Here is a 21,587-nt window from a genome sequence, read left to right as displayed (position 1 = left end):
TCACAGCAAAGAATTTCTGCCTCAGATCTCATCTAAATCTCCCCTCTTTCAGTTTAAAACTGTTCCCCCTTGTCCTGTCACTCCAATCCTTGATCAAGAGTCCCTCCCCAGCTTTACTGGAGCCCCTTTAGGGACTCCCTAGAGCCTTCTCTTCTCCAGGCTGAACACCCCCAACTGTCTCAGGCTGTCCTCACAGCAGAGGGGCTCCAGTCCTTGGAGCATCTTTGTGGCCTTCTCTGGACTTGTTCCAACAGGCCCATGTTCTTCTGATGTTGGGGGCCCCAGAGCTGGACACAGTACTCCAGGCATATTACTACTGTATCTTTGATGCTTGAGCAGATACCCACCGGCATGGGTTTAGAAGAAAAGACATTCCTCATTTTCTTGCATGTACTATCTGATACCCAACCACTGCATTGAGAATTTCTTCGATTCAGGTGTCTTATTTCCTATCTCATCCTAATTAACTTACCTTCTTTTCTAAGCATTCTGCAAATTTCAACTGCTTCAACAGCTTCTTCTGCTTGTTGCTGAAGCGATTGTCCTGTTCTGCACTTGTTCCCTAAAGCACAGGAAATAAGATCGTTAGTCTGTATGACATCCAGCCATCTTCAAGTATTATTTTCCCGCATATTGGCACTGGACAGCGCACAGCAACACCAATCTCACCATTCTGTAAGCAAATAAGCCTTTTCAGGTGCCTTTCAATGTTAGCACTATAGTCTTCATCTACTGCTGAAGCTTTAGGGGTAAGCAGGCTACTGAGCTCTACAATGACACCTTAATCACATAATCCCCCTGGCATACTACTTACAAGTTTAAAAGTACAATAGTATCAAATTGTTATGAAAAGGACTTATGCTGGAATTCACAAACTCCTCAAAAGGAATAAGCTGTTTTTCCTCTGTCCAAGAACAAAAATGTCATATTTGTTTACAGTGACTTCTATAAAACCTTTGGGTAAATTTCTCTGAAGCAAGTCAGCCAACATGAGGCCAGCAAGAGTACAAAGAATACTATTTTATTGATCATGCTCTGTTAAAGTTCACCAACTCGTTCCACTTTCATGAACAGAAACTATAGGTTAATTCATTTGGAATTGAAAGGCTTGAACGTCCAGTTCTGGAAAATTTACTTGCACAGAAGTAAACAGAACCACACATGAACAAAAGTATGTGCAGAACCGCATCCAAATACTGATGACCTGTTAATGATTCAAAAAAATCCCACAGTTCACACGTGAAGTAAAGTTTATTCGGGAAACCAACCTGACTGAGGGAAAATACGGGAATTTAATACATGCCATTTCCTATGCATGGAAGAAGGGGTCAAGTACCAGCAATAACACAAACTACTAAGAAACCAAAAGGCAACAAATAAGAAGCTCAAATTCTAAAGTAACCTAGTCACTTAATTTGATCAGAATGCCCCTTGAAATAGCAACACAGCATGCTAAAAAGTCATCAGATATTGAAAGGGAATGAACGATCAACATTCCCATTTGCTGTTCTGTAACACGGGAATCCTAAATATCGACTGTTACACAGCCAGTTACCAGGATTAAGTCTGTTTAAAACTCTTTATAATATTTGCAGTCTCCTGTGTGGCTTACACATTAGCAACAAACACAATACTTGCCAGATCACTCAAGAATTTAATGTTGTATTCTTTGGGTTTTTTTAATTTTCTCTTTCACGACCCAGAAGCAAAATGGAAAGGAATTACATTTTTCTTAGCCTGTTCGTAACACATGGCATGCAGTATTGGTAACCAAACAAGACACAGAGCACAGTATCACAGGAATTTCAAGGCAGAGACAAAATAATTTTCACTAACAACTTTATAGAAGTGCAAAGAACTGAAGGAATTATTAATAGCAGCTTTCTTGATAAGGTGAGTCCAAACTGCTGCTCTGCTGCACTTCTCCATTTTCCACAAGAACTTCGGTTTCTTCTGAACGCAGACTAAAACTAGACCAGAACACTGTTTCACAGCCCCGTTTCAGTGCCATGCTGCTTTACTTTTTTTAAAAACAGTCGCCTTTCACAGGCCAGTTTAAAAGAATATTAGATTTCTAATTCAGTGTTTTCAGTCCCAGTAATTCTGCCGTCAATTACAACCACTTGATTTGTAAGCTTTTTAACAATTGCATTAGACAGAATAAGTACAGATTTAACTTGTAATTATTTTTCTCAGGCTAGTACATTAACACAAAACTGAATTTAGTTAAGGGTTATGTGTGTCCTCATGTTTTAAAAACATCCTAGTTGCAGGAATAGAAAATAAGAGGGCTGAAGAGATGAACGAGCCTTGGAAGATGAGATTGGGTTTCAAAATTGTCAATGAAATCCCCCAAAATAGGTTCATTCCTATTAATGGGAGAAAAGGCTGAAAGGAAATATACCCTAGGTAGGTTTCTGCTTAATAGTCTCTGCAGAAAATACAGCACAGCTGTGAGAAAATAAAAAAACAACACAAACCTAAAAATAAAGCATAACTCCTTTTTACATTGAATATATTTAACACGCTGCATATCAGCTTAAAAATATGTCTCAAAAAAAAAAAGGCGGCAGTTTTGTCTATTTGCTTTGAATGCGGACACTAAAGTGCATTTCAATGCAAAATCGGGTTCACCTCCCATCTGCCCCCGGGTCTTTTCTCCCACACCTCCCCGCATTTCAGGGCCGTCAGCGTTCAGCCCTGACACGGGGCAGGCCCCGGCGCGGCGGGACCCCTCTTCCTCCGGCGGGGTCAGAGGCCCAGCCGCCCCGAGGCCTAGCGCAGGAACCGGCGGTCCCAGGCTGCACCGGGAGAGCGCGGCCCTCGGGGACGCCCAGAGAGGCCCATGTACCCCCGCCGCGCACCGAGCAACCGGCGAGCCCGGGCCTGGGGCGACCAATCCCCTTCCGGTCGCTCCCCTCCCTCTCCCGCAGCCCCCCGGCGCGGCAGCCTCGCCGATGGGCCCAGCCGCACCGGCCTCCTTCCCGCCGCCATTTTCTTCGCGGCGGCTCCTCACAGGAGCCTGCGCAGGGCGGGGGGGGCACAGCAGCGCTTCCCCGGGGGAGCGCGGCGCCAACGGCTTCGCCGGCGGACGGCGGGACCCGTAGCGGCCCGGCTCGGCCCCGCGTCCCCCACCAGAGCTGCCCGACCGCTCTCCCCGGCGGCTCGGCCCCCCCTGAGGCCGGCACTTACGCGGAAGAACCCCGCGTCCATCTTGCCTCCTCCGCCTCCTCCTGGTCGCAGAGCGCTGCCGTCCCGGCGTGCACCGCGCGCCCGCGAGCCCCCTCGCACGCGCGCCGCCGGAGGGGCGGAGCCCGGCGCGCCGCAAAGGCTCTCCGGCGCCTGCCCATTGGCCGGCCGCCGCGGCGGAGGGTCGGTGCGCGCGCGGGGGACGGCCAATCAGAAAGCGCGGCGTTCCGTCGGGGCTGAGGGGGGCGGCTGCCACGGGAATCCTCCTCTCGCGAGAGGTTGGCCCGGCGCTCGCGAGTGGCGGCGCGTGCGCGGCGCGTAACGGCTCCGGGAGGGGGGAGGCCATGGCGGCCCCGGCCCCCTCAGCCGGCACAGCGGCTCCTTCGCGCCGCTCTTCCCTCGGGAGCCGCCTCCTCGCGGCAGCTCGGGTCCTTCCTCGACGGAGCAGCAGCCCCTGGGCCGATGCGGCCCCGCAAAAGACAGCGGGATCTCTGCGCCACGGGGGGCTGGAGGGGCAGCTGCTCTGAGGGGCCGTGATGCCGGCCCAGGCCTCTGCGGCCCTGTGGTGCCCGTCAGTGAGCACCGTGGCGTATGCCCGCCGCTGTGCCCGGCCAGTAGAGGCTGTGGGCGGTGTTCAGTTGCCCTGCTGGAAATTGCCGTGAGCAGCCCGGCCCTTCGGCCCACTCGAGACAAATTGGCCTGTGGCTTGTGCAGGCAGAACTCGCGTGTGGCACTGGAAGATAAGAGAGGGGAAGGGAGAGTAAAGTCAAGAGTCCGCTGGTGTGAACACAAATTTATCCGAAGTAACAACCCTGGTTTTATTTAAAAGAAACGTGTACGTCCTTTATCTTTAAAAAAGGAAATACCAGGTTCCTTTAAATAGACTAAAGCACAACAGTTGTTTCCCACTTTATCAGTAGTCATTATTTGTCACATGGGAGAGACACAGGCTTTTTACATATGTCTTTTTGTAAAATAAATTGGTTATGCGACTTGGGAAAGTAACATTCCTGCATTGCATCTGCTCTGACTTCCAATGATACCTCTGCATTTTGCCAAACTTTGGATAGCGTTCAACTCGGCCACGTAACGTTCCTGGCACCGTGGGGTAAGGGGAAGGAGGACTGGGTTGGAGGCCGCGAGCAGTTCCTGAAACTAAATTTGGAAACTAAATTTCAGCAACTAAATTTGGAGTTAAGGTAAGGTTTTGCCTGTTGAGAAATGAGTTGCAGCCTGTTCGGCGGGAGGAGGACACTAGGTGGAGCTCCGTGCTCTCTGCTGGAATAAAGTGGGTGACGGGCCCGGGGCGGGTGAACGCTGCCTCGCAGAAGTTTTGGGAAACAGGACCCAGAAGTGAAAAGTTGAAATGTTTTACCAGTGTACTTGCATCAGTAAAGTGCCAGCTGTGAGACTGAAGGATCCAACTGCTGAAGCCATAAATTTTAGAAGACTTTTAGGAGCAAGAAAAAAAATACTCATTCTTGCAAGATCCACTGCAGACCAACTATTGAGTATGCCCTTAGGAAAACAAAAAAAAAAAAAGCAGTATTTCTTTATATGACCTGCAGGCCAAATGTTCTCATTGCCACTGCTGAGTGCCCAGCTGGCATTTTGTAAAGAGAGAAATTTAACCAGAGTAAGGAACTAGAAAGGTTGCTTGTATCCCATTGCTGAGCACAAAGGCCCTCTGAGGCACTGGGCCGCTAAGGGGTCAACCTTGCGTTAATTTGCAGAGCTTCAGGGATAATCTCTAAGGAGTTTGTTAGAGCTGTTACACTTATGTTGCCTGTTCTCTCCAAAGGCTTACATGGTCTGGGGTTTCTTTAATAGACCAGTTTGCAATATCAGCTTTCAGTTGTTGTGGGTTTTTTTTAACCAGCAGGTTTACGGGGTGGCGAGTCTGCACACAAAAGGCAGCTAAAGGGGAGCTTTTTCCAAAAACTAGGAGTCTGAAAGTGGAAGGTGAGCGCCGAGAACAGGGCAGGTGAAATCAGCACTGCAGCAGCAGCTACTATTGCAGGACAAGGACAGTGTGGGATTGTTCCCAGAAAACTGTTAAATCCACAGCAAATTACACAAGCCTTATAGTGGTAGTACAGTGGAAACACAGTGAATTTTGTTTCTTAAGAAGGTGATTTTGCTTGGTCAGCATAAGCTCTGCGTTTTGCTGACGGGAGGCAGAATGGATTGTGGGGGCCTCCCAGGCTGTGCCAATATAAGGCAAATTTTATGGGTAAAACAGCACGTTTTGAATTTTTCTGATTGAGCAATGCTAGTGTGGTCAAGGCAGGATTTCTCCTGCCAATGATAGTAATTCTACTAATCTAGAATCGCTTACTCTGCTTCAGTGAAGCAAAGTGAACTTCATTGTTTTGAATGGAAATGGAAAGTAAAATTTGCTAGAAGTAGGTCTGGCTGGTAACATTAAAAAATAACAGTAAGATGGGACTTAAATCTTTTCTAAAGATATTGATTTTGATACAGTGGAACATGCTCAGAAAAAATCCTTAGCTGTCCAGAGATAGGAACAGGAGACAAACTCCTTTACGTTTTTAGAAAAAAATGAAATTGGCACCTGCAGTCCCTTCTGAACGATTCTATCAATCATTGCTGCCACAAAAAATAAGTTAGAGAACTAGGACAAGTAAAATATTTACAACGAGATTTAGAAACTTCACAAACAGCTGTCTTAATATTTAGTTTGGAATTCAAACTGTGCTCCAGTTTCATATCCCCCCCCCAAAAAAAATAATTGCAAAGTAATTAAATTTAGTTTGTGCACAAAAATACCAGTCAGTAAAAATTACCTGTTCCAGAGATGCATTCACATCTTGAAAAAAGATATCAACTTATCCCCCCGGTGCCCCATCACTTTACTCTGAGAACGAGCAGTTTTGTTTCAGCACTGCGTGATTTAAGGATGTAGCTATTGGTGATGTGTGACGGGATTGGGGAGAACAGCAAGTGAACCGCTCCAGGGCAAAAAGCTTTCCAGCTGGCAGCTCTATGTGATCCATTCAGTTAGACAAGAGTAACATTTCTCACTACAGCTCCCAAAAAGGAGTTAAAATACCCTATTAAAGGTTTTAATAAGGTCTACAAACGGGCTGGAGCCCTCTAACGGCCACAGCAGCTTGGAGCCAACTGCTGTCTCAACGCAAGACACACCATCCAATAAATCCAGGCTGCTGTGGTACCGCTGTCTTTGCTTCACACTCTGTCCAGCCATTCCCCCCAACAGCAGAAGGACACGGAGCTGTTGGAGCGGGGCCAGAGGAGGCCATGGAGACGTTGCGAGGGCTGGAGCCCCTCTGCTGTGAGGACAGGCTGAGAGAGCTGGGGGGGTTCAGCCTGGAGAAGAGAAGGCTCCAGGGAGACCTTCCAGCCCCTTCCAGTTCCTAAAGGGGCTCCAGGAAAGCTGGGGAGGGACTCTGGAGCAGGGAGGGGAGCCAAGGGATGAGGGGGAACAGCTTTAAACTGGAAGAGGGGAGATTTAGATGAGATCTTGTGAAGAAATTCTTTTCTGTGAGGGGGGTGAGCCCCTGGCCCAGGTTGCCCAGAGAAGCTGTGGCTGCCCCATCCCTGGAGGGGTTCAAGGCCAGGTTGGACGGGGCTTGGAGCAGCCTGGGCTGGTGGGAGGTGTCCCTGCCCAGGGCAGGGGGTGGCACTGGGTGGGCTTTAAGGTCCCTTCCAACCCAAACCATTCTGTGACTCTACGATTCTTCCTAATCCTTCCCCTCTGTCCTGTCAGGCAGCATTTTGGAGCTGTTTTGATACCGACCCTCAAGACAATCAGCCACTGAACGTCTGACAATGCCGCTGTGTGTCCCTGCTCAGTGGGCCGTGAGTATCCTTGGGAATTTCTCTGGTGCATTACTGTACACCCACAATCATCGCACTTGCACAACAACATCACTTCTGGTTAGTTTCTAGAATAAGAAATTTCTAAAAATAGTTCAAGCCTAGTCTGCATTAGGGCACAAAGCATTTCAGGATGCGAGTTGTGCACAGTAGCTGTGTAACGCCTCACTTGCTTGATACCGCCTTTCCATGCTTACTTTTTCAACTAAAGAATTCAGATTTAGGACAAGACAAAACATTCTAAGGCAACTCCAGTAATGAGCTTAAGGCAATTCTTGGTGTAAGAGCAAAAACCCTTAGACGTTGAGATCATTTGGAAATGGATAAGTTACCAAGTTCATAGAAATATTGTAAAAAGACTTGAAAATAAAAAGTGTCTTTTTCTCTTTTATCTCAAACCATACGTGTGTGGCATTAGAAACACAGAAGATGAGTAAAGATAAATACAATTGTGATACTTCTTGTACTATCCATCATGTATAAAATAGACTACAAACCTGTTTCACACAAATCACAACAAACCCAGGTTCAACCTGAGTTGCAGCTCGCGTGTCCCAGTTTTTCTTCCAGTTTATCATCAGTCATTGCAGAACAGAAAGAGCTCAAACTCTCCAAGTAAGCAAAAGCTCCACAAAATATGAGGGCGCATCTTTTCTTCCAAGGAATGGGATTTATTCAGTCTCTCCATACCCAGAGCTCTGTAAGGCGGCTTGCTGCATTTTTGATGATTTAAATGCCTTCAACAGTTGATTTCATCCATACAAAAAGCGTCCAGACCTTTTATTTTTCCTCCCAAAGTGGGAAAGCAGGACTTAATTACAATCTATAGACAAAAAAATAACAGCTCGTTGCTGTTCCCAATGCAGCGTTGCTTTGCTGAGGAGTCCCAGGACCATGTAAATAAGAATTCCATGTCTCTTCCCCGCCGGGAGGCCGGGCGTTCCCAGTTATCTGCTCTGCATGTGGATGTCCACAGGTATGAAGGTCACGGTGGGATGCTGAGACAGGCTGTTGCTGTTCTGCCCTAAAGCTGGTGGCATTGCCGGTTTGGTCGTTTTGGGTTCCAGCTCCCGCTTCACTCTCATGCGCCTGTAAGGGTCAAAATGAAATTGTCACCAGGGCTGGCACGTGCTGGGTCTCTCCCATGGGGAGTATTGGGAAGGTTCCCGCGGAAGCAGGTTACATCGAACAGCTACTGAAAAATCAGTACAAGCCAGGATTTCATCCCAAAGATACTAAATGGCAAGTCAGCGCATCTCGAGCGTATAAGTCTAACCCAATGCCCTGAAAAGTGAGACCTCGCGCTCCTCTCGGGCAGCCTCGATGCCCACAGCAAACCTTCCCTATGTCAGGAGGAATCCCTAAAAAGAGCTTCCATCAAACGTCCTCCACTGGGAACCTCTTTCTGCTCCCTAGCAATTCAATCACAGCGATTCAGGACACTTCAGTCAAGCACATTATAGTTTGCTTTCTCCAGGGAATTTTCAGCAACAAATACTGAAATGGCCTGTTAGATGAGAGCACACCTGACAGTGGTTTTAGTCCATCTCGTCTCGCCTTAATGAAGGACGAAACTTGGCCACATACCTGTTGTATGTTTTCAATATGAGCAGAACCACTGTGAAAATAATAATCACTCCTACTACGATGGCAGCAACTATTGCTCCAGAACCTAGCAGGGAAAGAGAAAGGCAAAAAAAGTCTTATTTACAAAGTTGTCATTGTACTGTGTGAAGTTTGCTAAGTTTGAGGTCCATTTAAAAAAAAAAAAAAAGCCACCACCCCACTGCTTTTCTTACTTTGGTAGAGACTTTGTTCTTGAGACTTCGTGGTCATGTTTACCGAGAACTGAGTGTTATTGATCGGTGGGGCGGCTGTCGTCATCTTGATTCGGCTACAGAAGAAGAGAAGAAGAGTGAGTTCATAAAATATTAACCAAATTTTGACAGCACAATTCAGTGATAATTAGGCAACAACCCATTAAAGATTCAGAGCTTGCTAAGTGCAGGCTTGCCAAACTGGGGTTCTCCGTATTTTCTTAGTGGTGAAAATTTGGCCCTGCTGAAGTCAATGGAAATCTGGCTATAATCCAGTTGTGAGCAATTTGCCTTACAATATGCACTGCTCAGTATTAACAGGATAAAATCAGATATAAACACAATAATGCATTATCACCTATACATATATATTGCTGTTATACAAGTTGTGAATAAATATAAGTATTTTAAATGTTTTATGATTTTAGATTGTCATCTCGGGTCATGAGATTCGGATCACTGAGTAAATAAGCGTGAAGAGTAATATGGCTTTAAGAAAGGAAAAAAAGTCAGCACAGAAAAGTATAAAAACATCTTTATAGAATAGAATTTAAAGTAGCTTCACTCATCTAATGTGGAGAAAAAAACCCAACCACTTTTAAGCTGACTTGAAGCTCCAAGTTACGTGACAAACAACAGCTACCCCACGACAGGAAAAAATACTGCAATGTGACTACGGCAGAAAGGTGACGTGAGTTTGGACCAGCCCCTCACTCACCCCAGTGAGACCTGATCTCAGGTCTATGATCAGAAGAGGACAAGCCTGCAAGTGGACAGCTGAAAATATGCCTGCTCCTGCATTTTGGGAGGGTAAAACTCTAGATTTAGAAAGAGCAGCCTGTACGCTTACTGATTTTAAAAGCGTTTTCCAAATGTTTTCTAAATGTGACTGGTAACCTTAGCCATTAAAAGACTCCTTCAGTCTGAGAAAGGTGTGAAAACCACTTCAAACAGACCTCCGAAAGCATTTCAGCTCCCAGCTTCAGAGAGCTAACACCTTCAAACTATCCATCAAAAATTAAATTATTCTTCAACACCTGACACTGGAATTGAGCTTCCCGTTTCAGATGCTGCCCGGTACAACCAGCCAGGACTCCGTTATACTCCATTTGGATATTGTGGACCTGTGGCTTGTTCTTGGTAGCTTTAATTCTTCCAGAGCACAAGATATACAATAGCCAGGAAATTATTAAGTGGATAGAATTCAGAGGGTAATAAAGAGAAATGCGAGCATGAAAGGCAGCGTCCCTTCCCTTCCCCCTGGGGAGGCTTTCCTAAAGGTTTCTGCAGAGTCGCATTCACCAAATAGAACACGTGTAGTGGCAGGGTGCAGTTTTGGGAGGCCAGGGGGACCCTGCCAGGGTGTTGTTTCGGGGCGGGGATGCAGTAGCTGGGTCAACACACCATGTGTGTTTGGGAGGCTCCACCAACGGATGGATCAGGAATGAGAGAAATCAGTCAGCGGCAGGAAGAGAAACCATCCACGGCTGCCTGGGTATGAAGGATCAGAATTGCAAGGTCAATTCATCAAATACTTCGATCCCCTTAAGTTAAAAAGGTTGGGGTTTTTTTTCTTTGAAAAAAACCCTCAAAAATAACTCTGTCTCAAGCCTGTAACTGGGTCATTCTGCTCTGACTGAATGATTCCTTTGTTTAACCAAGGCCAAGTTAATTCAGCAACATGATCATCAACTGGAGTTGTAGATCTTTCCACGCTGAAAGAAATATTTTGTCACAGAATCATAGAATCGCCTGGGTTGGAAGGGACCTTTCAGATGATCCTGTCCAACCATCAACCTAACTCTGACAAAAACCATCACTACACCCTGTCTCTAAGCTCTCTGTCTACCCGACTTTTAAATACCTCCAGGGATGGTGCCTCAACCCCTTCCCTGGGCAGCCTGTTCCAACGCTTAATAACCCTTTCAGTGTAAAAATTATTCCTAATATCCATCCTAAACCTCCCCTGGTGCAACTTGAGGCTGTTTCCTCTTGTCCTATCGCCTGTTCCTTGGGAGAAGAGACCGACCCCCCCAAGCTACACCCTTCTTTCAGGGAGGTCTTTGTCTTTGGAGTTTGCCCGGCGTTAACGTATAGCACAGCGAGAGGATTTACACAGGCCTTGGAGGAACCTGTGAGAGGCACCGAAGCTCGGGTGACAGCGCTGATCCCATCTGTTTCCTCACCCATCCATTTGAAACTGCGTCGATGGAGGTTGTGCCACTGAGGGGCAGAGGCTGGGCAAAGCTGGGCGAGGATTTTGGCTACAGACATAATTCAGGAAAAGCCACCTCCAACTTTTACTTTGTTGCTCCCGACTCAGAGAGCACAAATTCCAGATTTACAGAAGCGTTTTTCTCCTCCTCTGGCTCCTAAAATAAAAACCTCAAATAAATAAGGCTGAATATTTAGATACAAAGCTATGTAATATTCAAACTGAGTAACTTCTACCTGGTTCAAACCACCTTGGTAATGGTGAGCTGTTTGTGCATGACTCACTTATAACCAAAGAATTTTTATTGTTGTCAGTGAAACCGCCTGTTTACAAAAAAGGATGAATTTACCCGACCGGGTGTACGCGATCTAAGATGCAATTTGAAAAATGCATCAAGTCTTTTTTTTTTTTTCTGCATTGTATAGCAAGTTGAGAGGTCCAAGGTCTGTGTCTCAGGCCAGGGTGGGAGGTTCCGGTCCTTAATTCTTCTGTTTTACCTCCAGCAATCCCGGCTCCATTCCTCCCCCGTGAATCAGCAGGGTTTCGCCTGATCAAACCTGTGCTGCGAGACTTGAGGACCCAGCAAAATCCAGCAAAATCCATGGGAACTTGCCGATTTCAGGGTATTGCGGGCTGGATCCCACTCTGTTTAGAAAAAAACACTTGGAAAATCAAGAGGGCTCAATAAAAACTAGACAGCTGGGGAGAAGAACTGGACTTTGATACAGCAATCACGGGACATTCTTTCTTTATGACACATGGCGTGCACTTCCCCCTGTGCACACACACCTGAGAGCACTAATTCACCCGCAGCTCTCCAGACCGGGGCTGGGGGCACACACTGCCGCTTATTTTTGCATCCCCCTATTACGGAGCTGGAAATGTTTCCGTAAAGTTAAGCTTCGGGCACGTTTCCATCTAAAACACCTTCGCAGATACAAGCGGAGAGGTTGTTTTGGCAAGTGGTAGCAATGCCCCCATTTATCCAGACGAATTCCGAGCTGAATGGCCGCGCTCATTCGCAGCGGGATGGGGATGGGGGATCATCTGTCGGGCGGCTCCTGCAGCTCCTGGCAGCAACAGGAGAGGGGTGATGGGGAACAGAGGGGTTTGGTCGAGTTTTTCCAGGAGGACTGGACTTCGAGAGCCAACACCCTGCCAGGGCAGGCAGGTGCTGGTTAGGAGACACAAAATCAGCACTTTGCCACCCAAAAAAAAAAGCATCAAGCTGTGTTGCAGGCTTTAAATTAGACAAAGTGGGCTATTGTTTCTCCAGCAGTAATATATACTAGTTTTGACCCCGAAGCTCAGTTAAAGAATTAATTCATCCTTTCAACTGCCCTGCTGCACAGACAGTGTTTTCATCTTATATTGTGGCCAAACATAGTCTGAAAACCAGGTCATTTTTCCCCCCTTGCTTATCCAGGTCTAAGGAAGAGCGCTGGCTGACAGCTCTGCTGCTCTGGGACTTGATGCCCTTCCCAAAAACGTCCGCAGGGCAGGGTCTTAAATTACAAAAACCACTAAGGAATGGGTCAACAAAACCCAGCACCGTTTTGCTTGATTTCTGCATTGTATCACAAAAATTTCAGAAGAAATTTTTCGCTGAGGGCGGTGAGCCCCTGGCCCAGGGTGCCCAGGGAAGCTGTGGCTGCCCCATCCCTGGAGGGGCTCAAGGCCAGGTTGGACGGGGCTTGGAGCAGCCTGGGCTGGTGGGAGGTGTCCCTGCCCAGGGCAGGGGGTGGCACTGGGTGGGCTTTAAGGCACCTTCCAACCGAAACCGTTCTGTGATTCTATGATTCATTTGGGCTCAGCTCAGCTCGCGCAACACCCTGAGCAGCAAACTCACTCCCGTCCAAGGGAGAAGTTAATCCTTCTAAGTCAGTCCAGAGTTTTTCTCCCTTCCAAAAAGTAACGGGGCTCAAGATGCTCACCTGGCTTGTGAGCATTCCCCAGGGGAATCAGGTGGGTGCTTCAGCTCCATTCCTCCACCTGAGCAGCCTGACCTTCCCCGTCTTTGCCAGAAGGTTCACCTTGTCTGATCACAGCAAACGACGAGTGGTTTGAACCCGCAACGTTCCATTCTTCCCAGCTGTTTTCCAGCCGCGGGGGAATCAACTGAGCGTTCGTGGCACAGTGCGGAAAGGAAACAGGTTTATATTTAAGAGTCACAAACTCTGCTCCAGCTCCCCATAACATCCATCCTCTACCCGAATGGCCTCGCGGACGCGTGCTCCCACACTCGCCTGCCAGCAGCATCACGAGCCACGAGAACCAGGAACGCCACCGGCGTTTAACTTCAGAAAGTAAGAAAAACACGATGTGCTTCAGTGAGACCTGGAGGTGCCTGAATTTCCCTTGCGAGGCTCCATGAGGGAGGAAGGGGGGAAAAAAACCCAAGTTGAAACTGGCCAGTGGGAGCTGAGGCATAAACATGGCCTCGGGGAAACAACCGTCTCTGTTTGGAGCCTGGGTGTTCCGACGTGTCCCCATGTCAGACCAGCACCTTTATGGAAGCATTCGTCTCAGGTTCTGGCACGAGCTCTCCAGGTTTAGCTGTTGTTAAAGCACACATTAAAAGCATTTTCACTTCCTTGCCAAGACAAAGTTACACAAACTGCAGGCAACTCTACTGGGCAGTAGCAGCACCAAGAAAAAAAAAGAACAACAGTAATTCTACCTGCGTGGCTTATATCTTTGCAGAGGAAGACAGAGGCTCATATTTTCACAGAGGCTCACGCAGAGGACAAGAACTGAGGAAGTGAAGACAGGTCCCCAGTTTCGAAAGCCTGGAAATTTGAACCAGACAGACATTGTCGTCGACTTGCCCAGGAGCAATGTCTAAACCGGGCTGTGAAACTGCCGATTTCCCAATTCTAATTTTCTGCCTTAAAACGCTGGGCCACACACGTTTCTTCTTCTCCCTCGGTGTGAATGCGCTTATTCACGGGAACTGCAGTAACTCCACCGTGTTCAGCGAAGAGCATTCACATGGTTAAAAAACACTCCAGATCCTTCAGGGTAAGACTGTCGATGCAGAGAAGCCAGGACAGGGAAGCAAAACAAGACAGAGGTATTTTCCCACTGGTTACAGGCCAGGATCTAAGGCACACGCAGATTAGAAGACTTGTGAAATACATGTCAGAACCAGGATTTGAACTTCAAATGGAAAAAACCCCACCGTACCACCACCACCACCACGCTGGTGGCTGAGGTTCCTGCAGCTCAGATGTAACCTCCCGTTCCCGAGCTGTTCAGTGGGGTCTGTCAGGCCGAGGTCAGATGCCTGTTGTTGAAGTTTATGTTTTTTAAACCCCCCGACTCCCCCTCTTTCACTGACAAATATCGTACGTGTCATCTGCAGCTTCCCACTAGCTCCGGCCGGTTGTCTGGGATTTCCCATCCTGGGCCCACTTTATTACTTGTCTAAATTTCCAGGCAGACCCATGGAAGCCGGGATGCAATAAAACCCCCTCCATCCAGAAACGCTACACAAAACTGAAATTTTAAACTAATACATCATCCAAAAGAAAATGGTCTGTTTAACGTGCTGTGATTCTATAGTAAGGCTCTTTAAAGGACATTTATAACTAATCATTTGGACCAATGGTTGTGTTTGCAGAAGACCGAGTTACTTCATTATTATTTAGATCTGAAGTTATTAATTTAAGAGGAAAGGAAATAACATTTTAAAACAAAACCACCATTTACATGTGATGCACATAGCAGATATCAAGAGAGACCTGGGAGCAATTTTGCAGCTTATTCCTGAAAGGAATGCTAGAGGTTTTCCTTTGTGGGCAGCTTTTTTTAATTATTATTAGAAGGCTCTTATTCTACATTTTTAATTTATGACTGTACACACACGAGATGCTAAAGTAACCAACCAGGAGCGGTGTAATCAAGAGCTGGCAAATAAGAAGTCTCACGGGATCCACCTTGCTCTAAGAAAAGGCAAAGGTGCAGTACGCTGCCTGGCCTCTTTTTTTGGAGGAGGGATTCCTTCCTCTCCCAGAACACACAACCACGTCTCGAGACTTCGAGCAAAATAACTCACAGACTGAGCCCACCGATTTCCAGGTCCATGAGGTGGCCTCCAAGGCTCAGGCAGTGTCCGTAATGTCTCTTGGTTTTGTGGAAAAGCCCTTTCTAACAGCGCAGCGTGACATGCAGGTGATGTGCTCCTCCACAGGGGCCGGAGGTAGCTCACAGTTCCCTGCACTGTGTCAAGAAGACCATACATCATATTTTTCCTTGGATGTGCTCTTCCACCAGAAGGCTTTGTCTGAGCAGATATCAAGGGTTTTCTATCCCTTGTGGCATCTGGACATGCTCTATTCCCGCCATCGCTGCACAGATTCAGTTGCTCAGAGAATGGGCAGCACATCTGGAAAGCCGGGATACCTCCCCTGTGCAGTGAGTCCCACGCTTTCTGGAAAGGATGGGATGCACTTCTGTATGACGTTTTACAGCAGATCGGTAGAGATATCCCACGGCATCCCAGCAATGTGGCTTATGTGCTAGGGGCAGCTCATATGCACACAATTCAGCCAGGAAAATCAACATGAGGGACACGAGGGACAGTCAACCTGTAGCACAGAACAATGCCTGAGGCTGATTCCCAGCTCATTGGATGTAGCGGGAGCTGGAAGCCCCTTCCGTGCACAGAAATATCAGCAGAACCGTATTTCTGAGCGGCAGCTCCCACCAGTGCCTAGCAGCATAATTAACCCGCGATTTAGGAACGAAAAAATGCAGCCTGGTGGGTTACAAGACTCATCACCGCAACGGGCGAAGAAAATCCACCAGCACTGAAAAGCGACGGCTGCTACAGGAGGTACAAGCCACCGCAGGAGCCCCGAGCCCACGTGGGCTCCCCAGACACCACATGGGCTCCCAAAACACCGCACAGCCAGTCTCTGGGCTCGCAATAAGGTGCTCAACCCACTGCACGCTGATGAGGTCCCAGGCACCGCGTATGTTCCTGGGAGCGCTCAGGTGAGGGGCACAGGAGGGAAGGATGTGTAATTAGCGGTTAAATATTACCTGGGAAAAAAACCCAACACCTGATTCAGAAAGAAGAAAAATGTCTCCAGGCACCTGTGCAGATCTCGAGGCAGGAGTGACTCACGGAGGAGGGTGAATGAGACTCAAGGTGACAAATTCGAGAAACCATCAAGGTGTGCACTTGGATGGAAAGTGAGAAAATGAATCTGCGCTGAGCCCTCGGTCAGAGGCTGGCAGCGGTCAGTGGCATCGCATCACGCAGCCCTCAAATCACCGTACCCGACAATTCGTCTCCGCTGTTCAAAGAAATCCCAGCAAAGTGCATGTTTGGTGGCAAATTCAGTAGATCTGGGCAAACAAACCACAAGAAAGCAGCTTGCCCTTGAGGACTGTCTGCCTCTGTTCCTGCAGGAGAAAAGTGACCCGGCTTTGTGCACGTACTGCTCTCGAAAAGGTTGGTGCAAGACTCATTTCAGTTCTTCAGCAATATCTCTGGAAAACTCCCTACAGTTTTTCAGGTTCCTATAGAAGAGAATTTAAAAAAAAAAACCAACCATCTCAGATTCAGCAATGTTTTTGCAGAAGCGATTACCAGGCTCTGTAACTTGCTGGATCTGCAATTTACTGAAAGGCTGGAGCAGTTCAGGAGATCACACTGGTGTAGAAATCCTCTCTCACCTGGATTTTCCATCAGGGCATCTGCTTTACTCCAGGAACAACCCATAAATGCTCCAAAGCAGGAGAGAGGGGATGAAGACACAAACTCTGAGCGTGGCAATTGCAGCATTTACTCTTGATCAGGGAGTTGAGCGATGGGATGAGGGGGAATGGTTTTAAACTGGAAGAGGGGAGATTTAGATGAGATCTGAGGAAGAAATTCTTGGCTGTGAGGGCGGTGAGCCCCTGGCCCAGGTTGCCCAGAGAAGCTGTGGCTGCCCCATCCCTGGAGGGGTTCAAGGCCAGGTTGGACGGGGCTTGGAGCAGCCTGGGCTGGTGGGAGGTGTCCCTGCCCAGGGCAGGGGGTGCCACTGGGTGGCCTTTAAGGTCCCTTCTAACCCAAATCATTCTGCTATTCTACAAAATATGTTCCCACATCCTCACAGAGCGATACAAGAGTTTTCTCCCCACGAGGGGCTCAGAGCTCAGCATCCCACCACCAGCCCTGGCACTGCCCTACCTGCAGCGGGAAGCACGGCCTGTCTCCCAGGATTCTGGTCCCCCCGCCGTGTTGCCTGCCCGGCTTTTACTTGCCACTGCAAAGCACCGCAGGACAGATGTCGCCCAGCCCAGTTCTCACGGGCAATTCAGAGAAGAGGAACTCCATGGCCCATTTTCTGTTACTGGAACAGGACCGACAGAAACCACAAAAACAATGTCAAAGCATCGTATCCAGCTGGAGAACAGCATGAAATTAATTCACGTCAGTAGCACAGGGCAGATCTGGGCTCCTGCTGTGGCATGCAGATCTGGAATCAGATCCAATTCCAAAGTTTCCCAGAGTTCAGGGAGTTTTTATATCTTGTCTGGCCAGTTTGCATCCCTTCACTGTAAAGGGCTGGCTGAGTTACATGTGTGCAGCAAAGCAGCTTTCCGTGGGGGTTCTGACAATGAAGAATGAGGTTTTTAGAGACACCAAAATGTATTTGTCTAACCGTGTTGTACACACCCAGGTATCAGTGACCTCTCGTGAAGGGCGCAGCCACAAGAGAAGAGGGGAAACCCAGCAAAAACATCTCGTGCTTTGCCTAGACATATGGGGAACTTGCCTTTCAAAGCAAAGAACTGCTAAAATACCGTCAGCCACTTGTGACAAGAGAAGGAAAAAGGTGTTACTTGGGGCAAATTAAGACTCACAAGGACAGCAACTATCCAAAAAAAGGAGACACACAAGCCAAATGCATTGAAATCTACAGCCTGTCCTCCACCTTCCTTCCTAGCCCAGCCAAACCGTGGCTGGAGTCCAGTATCATTTGTGAATGATTTGCCCCAAACCAGGACTGGGATCCCAGGCTGGAAAACCACTTCTCCCAGTTCCCATACCATCACACACCTCCCTGGCCAGTCCCTTCTGTTCTCCGAACCCTTCGTTGCCTGTGGGCAAGCCTCTTACCCAATGGCACATAGATGGAATGAATCCAAGGAGGAAGGCAATCCCAGATGTGCCTTCAGGCAGCCCTCGCCATGTCCAGCAGACCCAGAGAGACGGGAACAGCTACTTCTGCATTTACCTCGTACCGAGATTCCCACTCGCACTGTGCCCCACGGCGGGCTGGAATGAGTTTGCACCCTGAGCCGCCTTTCATGGCGGGCAACGGTTCTCCGCATTTATCAGCACAAACCGTAGCGCATGAATCAACACGGCACCTGTTTGCTGGCAGACGGGTGTTCGTTTCCCTTTTCTGAAGACAAATACGTTTGCTAGGTCAAGAGTTTTCAGACTTCCATTACAGATTAATAAGTAAATAGGAAACTTTGTCTTTCCAAGTTATTATTTGGGTTTCTGTCCTGCTCCGAGCAGAAGCGCGAAACAACTATGCAGCACGCAAGGCTTTGGGTCAGCACAGCAGATGATGGGCTGCCCAAGCCCCCAGAACTGCTGTGATCATCCACGGGCTCATTTCACTCTCTCCAGTCTGATCCCCACCAAAAATCACCTGCCAAATCCCACCAAAAGCCACCTCTTTGCAAGCATGCAGCTGAGCGGTTACGTGGGATGAATCGAGGTATGTGTTTGGTCCAGGGGGTGGTCTCCATCCAAATGAGGGGTTGTGATCAAGGCAGAGCCCCTTTCCTTTGCCCACTCACTGGCGCTTGAAGCAACGGCACCATCAAGCTCGAAGCTGGGCACGGGGCTGCCCTGGTAGCCGGTCCCAAGCAGATGATGGCAAGGAAGAACCGTGACTCAAGGTCCCCTGGAATTACCTTCTAACTTTGTAGCTCCATGGAGGTCATTGTAAAAACATTAAGCGGTGTATGTCAGTGGGAAACTGGATGACTCGGACCTCCCAGAAGCGTTTTTTTTTTCTTGCTTCCCTCCTCTGTGATCTCCATTCACGCCTCATATCATCTATGCCTAATGAGCCCTATAGGTTTTTCATTTGCGTTTCCTGGTTTCTGTGACTCTCAGTAAAAGCAGCACACTCATCCCTGCCACATTTTTTCCCCCCTCTACCACATGTCCGACAATAGGCCAGGTCCAGGCTCACCTGCCGGCCCCCACCAAGCCCCCTCCAAACACAGCGATGCTGATCCCAGCCTGGTGCCGGGGCATGAGAACCCAGTGCGAGAGGTATGCCCTGCTGGGGTTATCACCCCGGGGCAGGTGCCAGCACCCTCCAGGGCATTCAGCAGCCACGGATTTACCCCCCCGAGCACAGCTAAGCCCACTGTAGGCACTCGGTGTATCACTCACGGGCTGCTCCAGCTCCTTTGTGCACCAAATCCCGACTGATTCACCGTTTATTGCCGTCAGAAGAAGAATTTAGCATAACTAATAAAAGTCATGCTTTCGGTAGACAGATAGGAGCAGGGCTGGAGAGGAAACCTTCTCATGAATGACTGCCAACAAGGGAGACAAGTCTACTGCCAGTTGTGGAGGTTTAGGACTGTTGTCCTCTGCCTGCAGCTCACACATGCGGTACAACGTGCTCCCCAGTTCCCGGACTGCATTTTCTGCCATTCAAGCTGTTCATCTACCAGAAAAATGCTGTTGTACGAACCTTTGCAAATCCCATATCCTTACATTTTTTCCGTGTTAAAAAAAAATGCATAGAATTCTGTATGCAAGGTAGAAGGCAACCCCTTTCACTTCACAAACAGCGAAGATTTCTCCAAGTTCTGCATATGCAAACTTGTTGAATCAATGAGGCACATTTCTCTCAGGAACGGTGTGGAGACAAACACGCAGGCAGTGTGATACTCTACGCTTACACCCTGTCCTCCAGCAGAACCTGGCAAAGCTCTTGGCAAGCCCTCAGTGTCTAAACCTGCATCCACAGCCCAGCTACTGTCCATCAGCACGACAGTAATTCTCACGGGGCCACGAACTCCCCGATTACTGCACTGCCTTTGTCTTCTGCCTCCTAATCACTAAATCAAACCCTCCTGCCCAAACACTCCACCCAGCACAACATATCACATTAGTGAAGTTTGTTTACAAAATGCCACGCTTCCTTTAGCAAGGGCTTCCTGGGGTATTAAATACATTAATTACCATGCAAAACCAGAAATTGCAGTTCAAACCTGTCAGCAACTTCAGCCTGTTCCCAAATAATGAAAGCAGTGGAGTTTTGTTCCGTGCTGGCAACGTTCAGCGAACTGTAACACAATGCTCCGAGCTTTCTAGTGCTTTTCATGTTAAATATTAGTCTGCCAGCCCTTTCTAGCACACTGCTCAGCAGATTTAAAGAAAAAAAAAAAAACCACACAACCAAACCAAACACAAAAAAACCCCAAACCACCAACAAAACCTTATTCATAGTGCTGGGGTTGAAGAAGTCAGGACAGGAGGTTCAGCATATTCCCGGTGATGGAAGGACACTGCTAACGAGAGAACGATCTTTCTCCAGCCGTGCAACACGTCTCTCTGGGGAGGAAACAACTTGCCAGCTCCGTTCCAGTCCCCGTACCTTAATTAGTGAAACAACAGCTGAAGCACCAGTTTAGCAGAAAATCGCACGAGGACATCTGCTCTGTATTTCTTTCTGGTTTAGTTACCGATAAAGAACTTTGCTGCACGTAGAGGCATTTATATACAACCACTCGCACATAAACCCGGAGTAACCCCACTGAAACGACGATTCACAGCCGTCCCACCGGCAGCGGAAAATAACTTAAGAGTTTTAGAGAGAAAAGTTAAATTTATAGCAATCGGAAATATGTAAGTATAGCGAACCCCCGGCAAGATTTCTACCCTACTCACGGGAGGATGCTGCGGGGCTTCAGGAGCTCATCGCCGGGCCGGGCTCTCCCGCAGCGGCGGCGGACACCGAGTGTCCCCCCGCCTCCCCCGCCAGGTCCCCCCCCGCCTCCGCCGCCGGGGCCGGGGCTGCCGCCGAGCTCGTCCCCGCCGCCTCCCCGGCCGGGCCGGGAGCGCTGCCCGCTGCTGCCCGGCGGTGCCGGTACCGGCGGCCGCTGCAGGTGGTTCCCCAGGGCCGCCCCGCCCGGCGCCGCCTCCCCGGCCCGGCCCCGGGCGGGGGGGACGCGGGCAGAGCCCCGGCTCGCAGCCCGGCGAGCGGCGGGGCCGGAGGGAGGGAGAGAGGGGTCTGATACGGGAGAGGCTCGGGCAGACAAAAGTCAGATTTGAGCAGTTTAAAAAACAAGAAGCCGCTCGTAACAGAATCACAGAACGGTCTGGGTTGGAAGGTGCCTTAAAGCTCACCCAGAGCTCACCAGTTTTGAGAAGAACCTCAAACATATCCACCCCAGGCATGGAACAAGTGGTTTTGTCTACTCATTAGTAGAACCAAAAGGATCAAACTGGAAAGGAATCCTTGCCT

The 21,587-nt window shown here is 48.6% G+C and overlaps 2 protein-coding genes across 16 annotated transcripts in view; both read right to left on the bottom strand.

Moving 5' to 3' along the window:
- Positions 1-3,298, bottom strand: part of SRRM1 (serine and arginine repetitive matrix 1) — an 18,463-nt gene extending 15,165 nt beyond the window's left edge. For all 10 annotated transcript variants that reach the window (XM_074563158.1, XM_074563163.1, XM_074563162.1 and 7 more), the window contains exons 1-2: positions 3,193-3,298; positions 473-562 (exon numbers count right to left, since the gene is read on the bottom strand). In XM_074563158.1, the coding sequence (XP_074419259.1) occupies positions 473-562; positions 3,193-3,213 (111 nt within the window). In that variant the 5' untranslated portion in view covers positions 3,214-3,298. The remainder of the gene's footprint in view (positions 1-472; positions 563-3,192) is intronic.
- A 363-nt stretch (positions 3,299-3,661) lies between these two features.
- On the bottom strand, positions 3,662-21,074 carry NCMAP (non-compact myelin associated protein). 6 transcript variants are annotated; one of them, XM_074563252.1, is made up of 4 exons: positions 20,559-20,859; positions 8,850-8,944; positions 8,638-8,722; positions 3,662-8,139 (listed from the first exon to the last, which is right to left on the bottom strand). In XM_074563252.1, the coding sequence occupies exons 2-4, from the start codon at positions 8,932-8,934 to the stop codon at positions 7,998-8,000; spliced, it is 312 nt and encodes a 103-aa protein (XP_074419353.1). In that variant the 5' UTR covers positions 8,935-8,944; positions 20,559-20,859; the 3' UTR covers positions 3,662-7,997. The 6 variants fall into 6 exon arrangements, with proteins under 6 accessions (XP_074419353.1, XP_074419354.1, XP_074419349.1 ...); XM_074563253.1 differs by lacking the exon at positions 20,559-20,859 and adding an exon at positions 21,011-21,074 and having other exon boundaries at positions 7,388-8,139; XM_074563248.1 differs by having other exon boundaries at positions 7,388-8,139; positions 20,332-20,859.
- Positions 21,075-21,587: the final 513 nt, after the last annotated feature.

This window comes from Larus michahellis, chromosome 19 (assembly GCF_964199755.1).
Source record: "Larus michahellis chromosome 19, bLarMic1.1, whole genome shotgun sequence".
Lineage (NCBI taxonomy): Eukaryota > Metazoa > Chordata > Aves > Charadriiformes > Laridae > Larus > Larus michahellis.
This window is presented reverse-complemented; position numbering and strand designations above follow the sequence as displayed.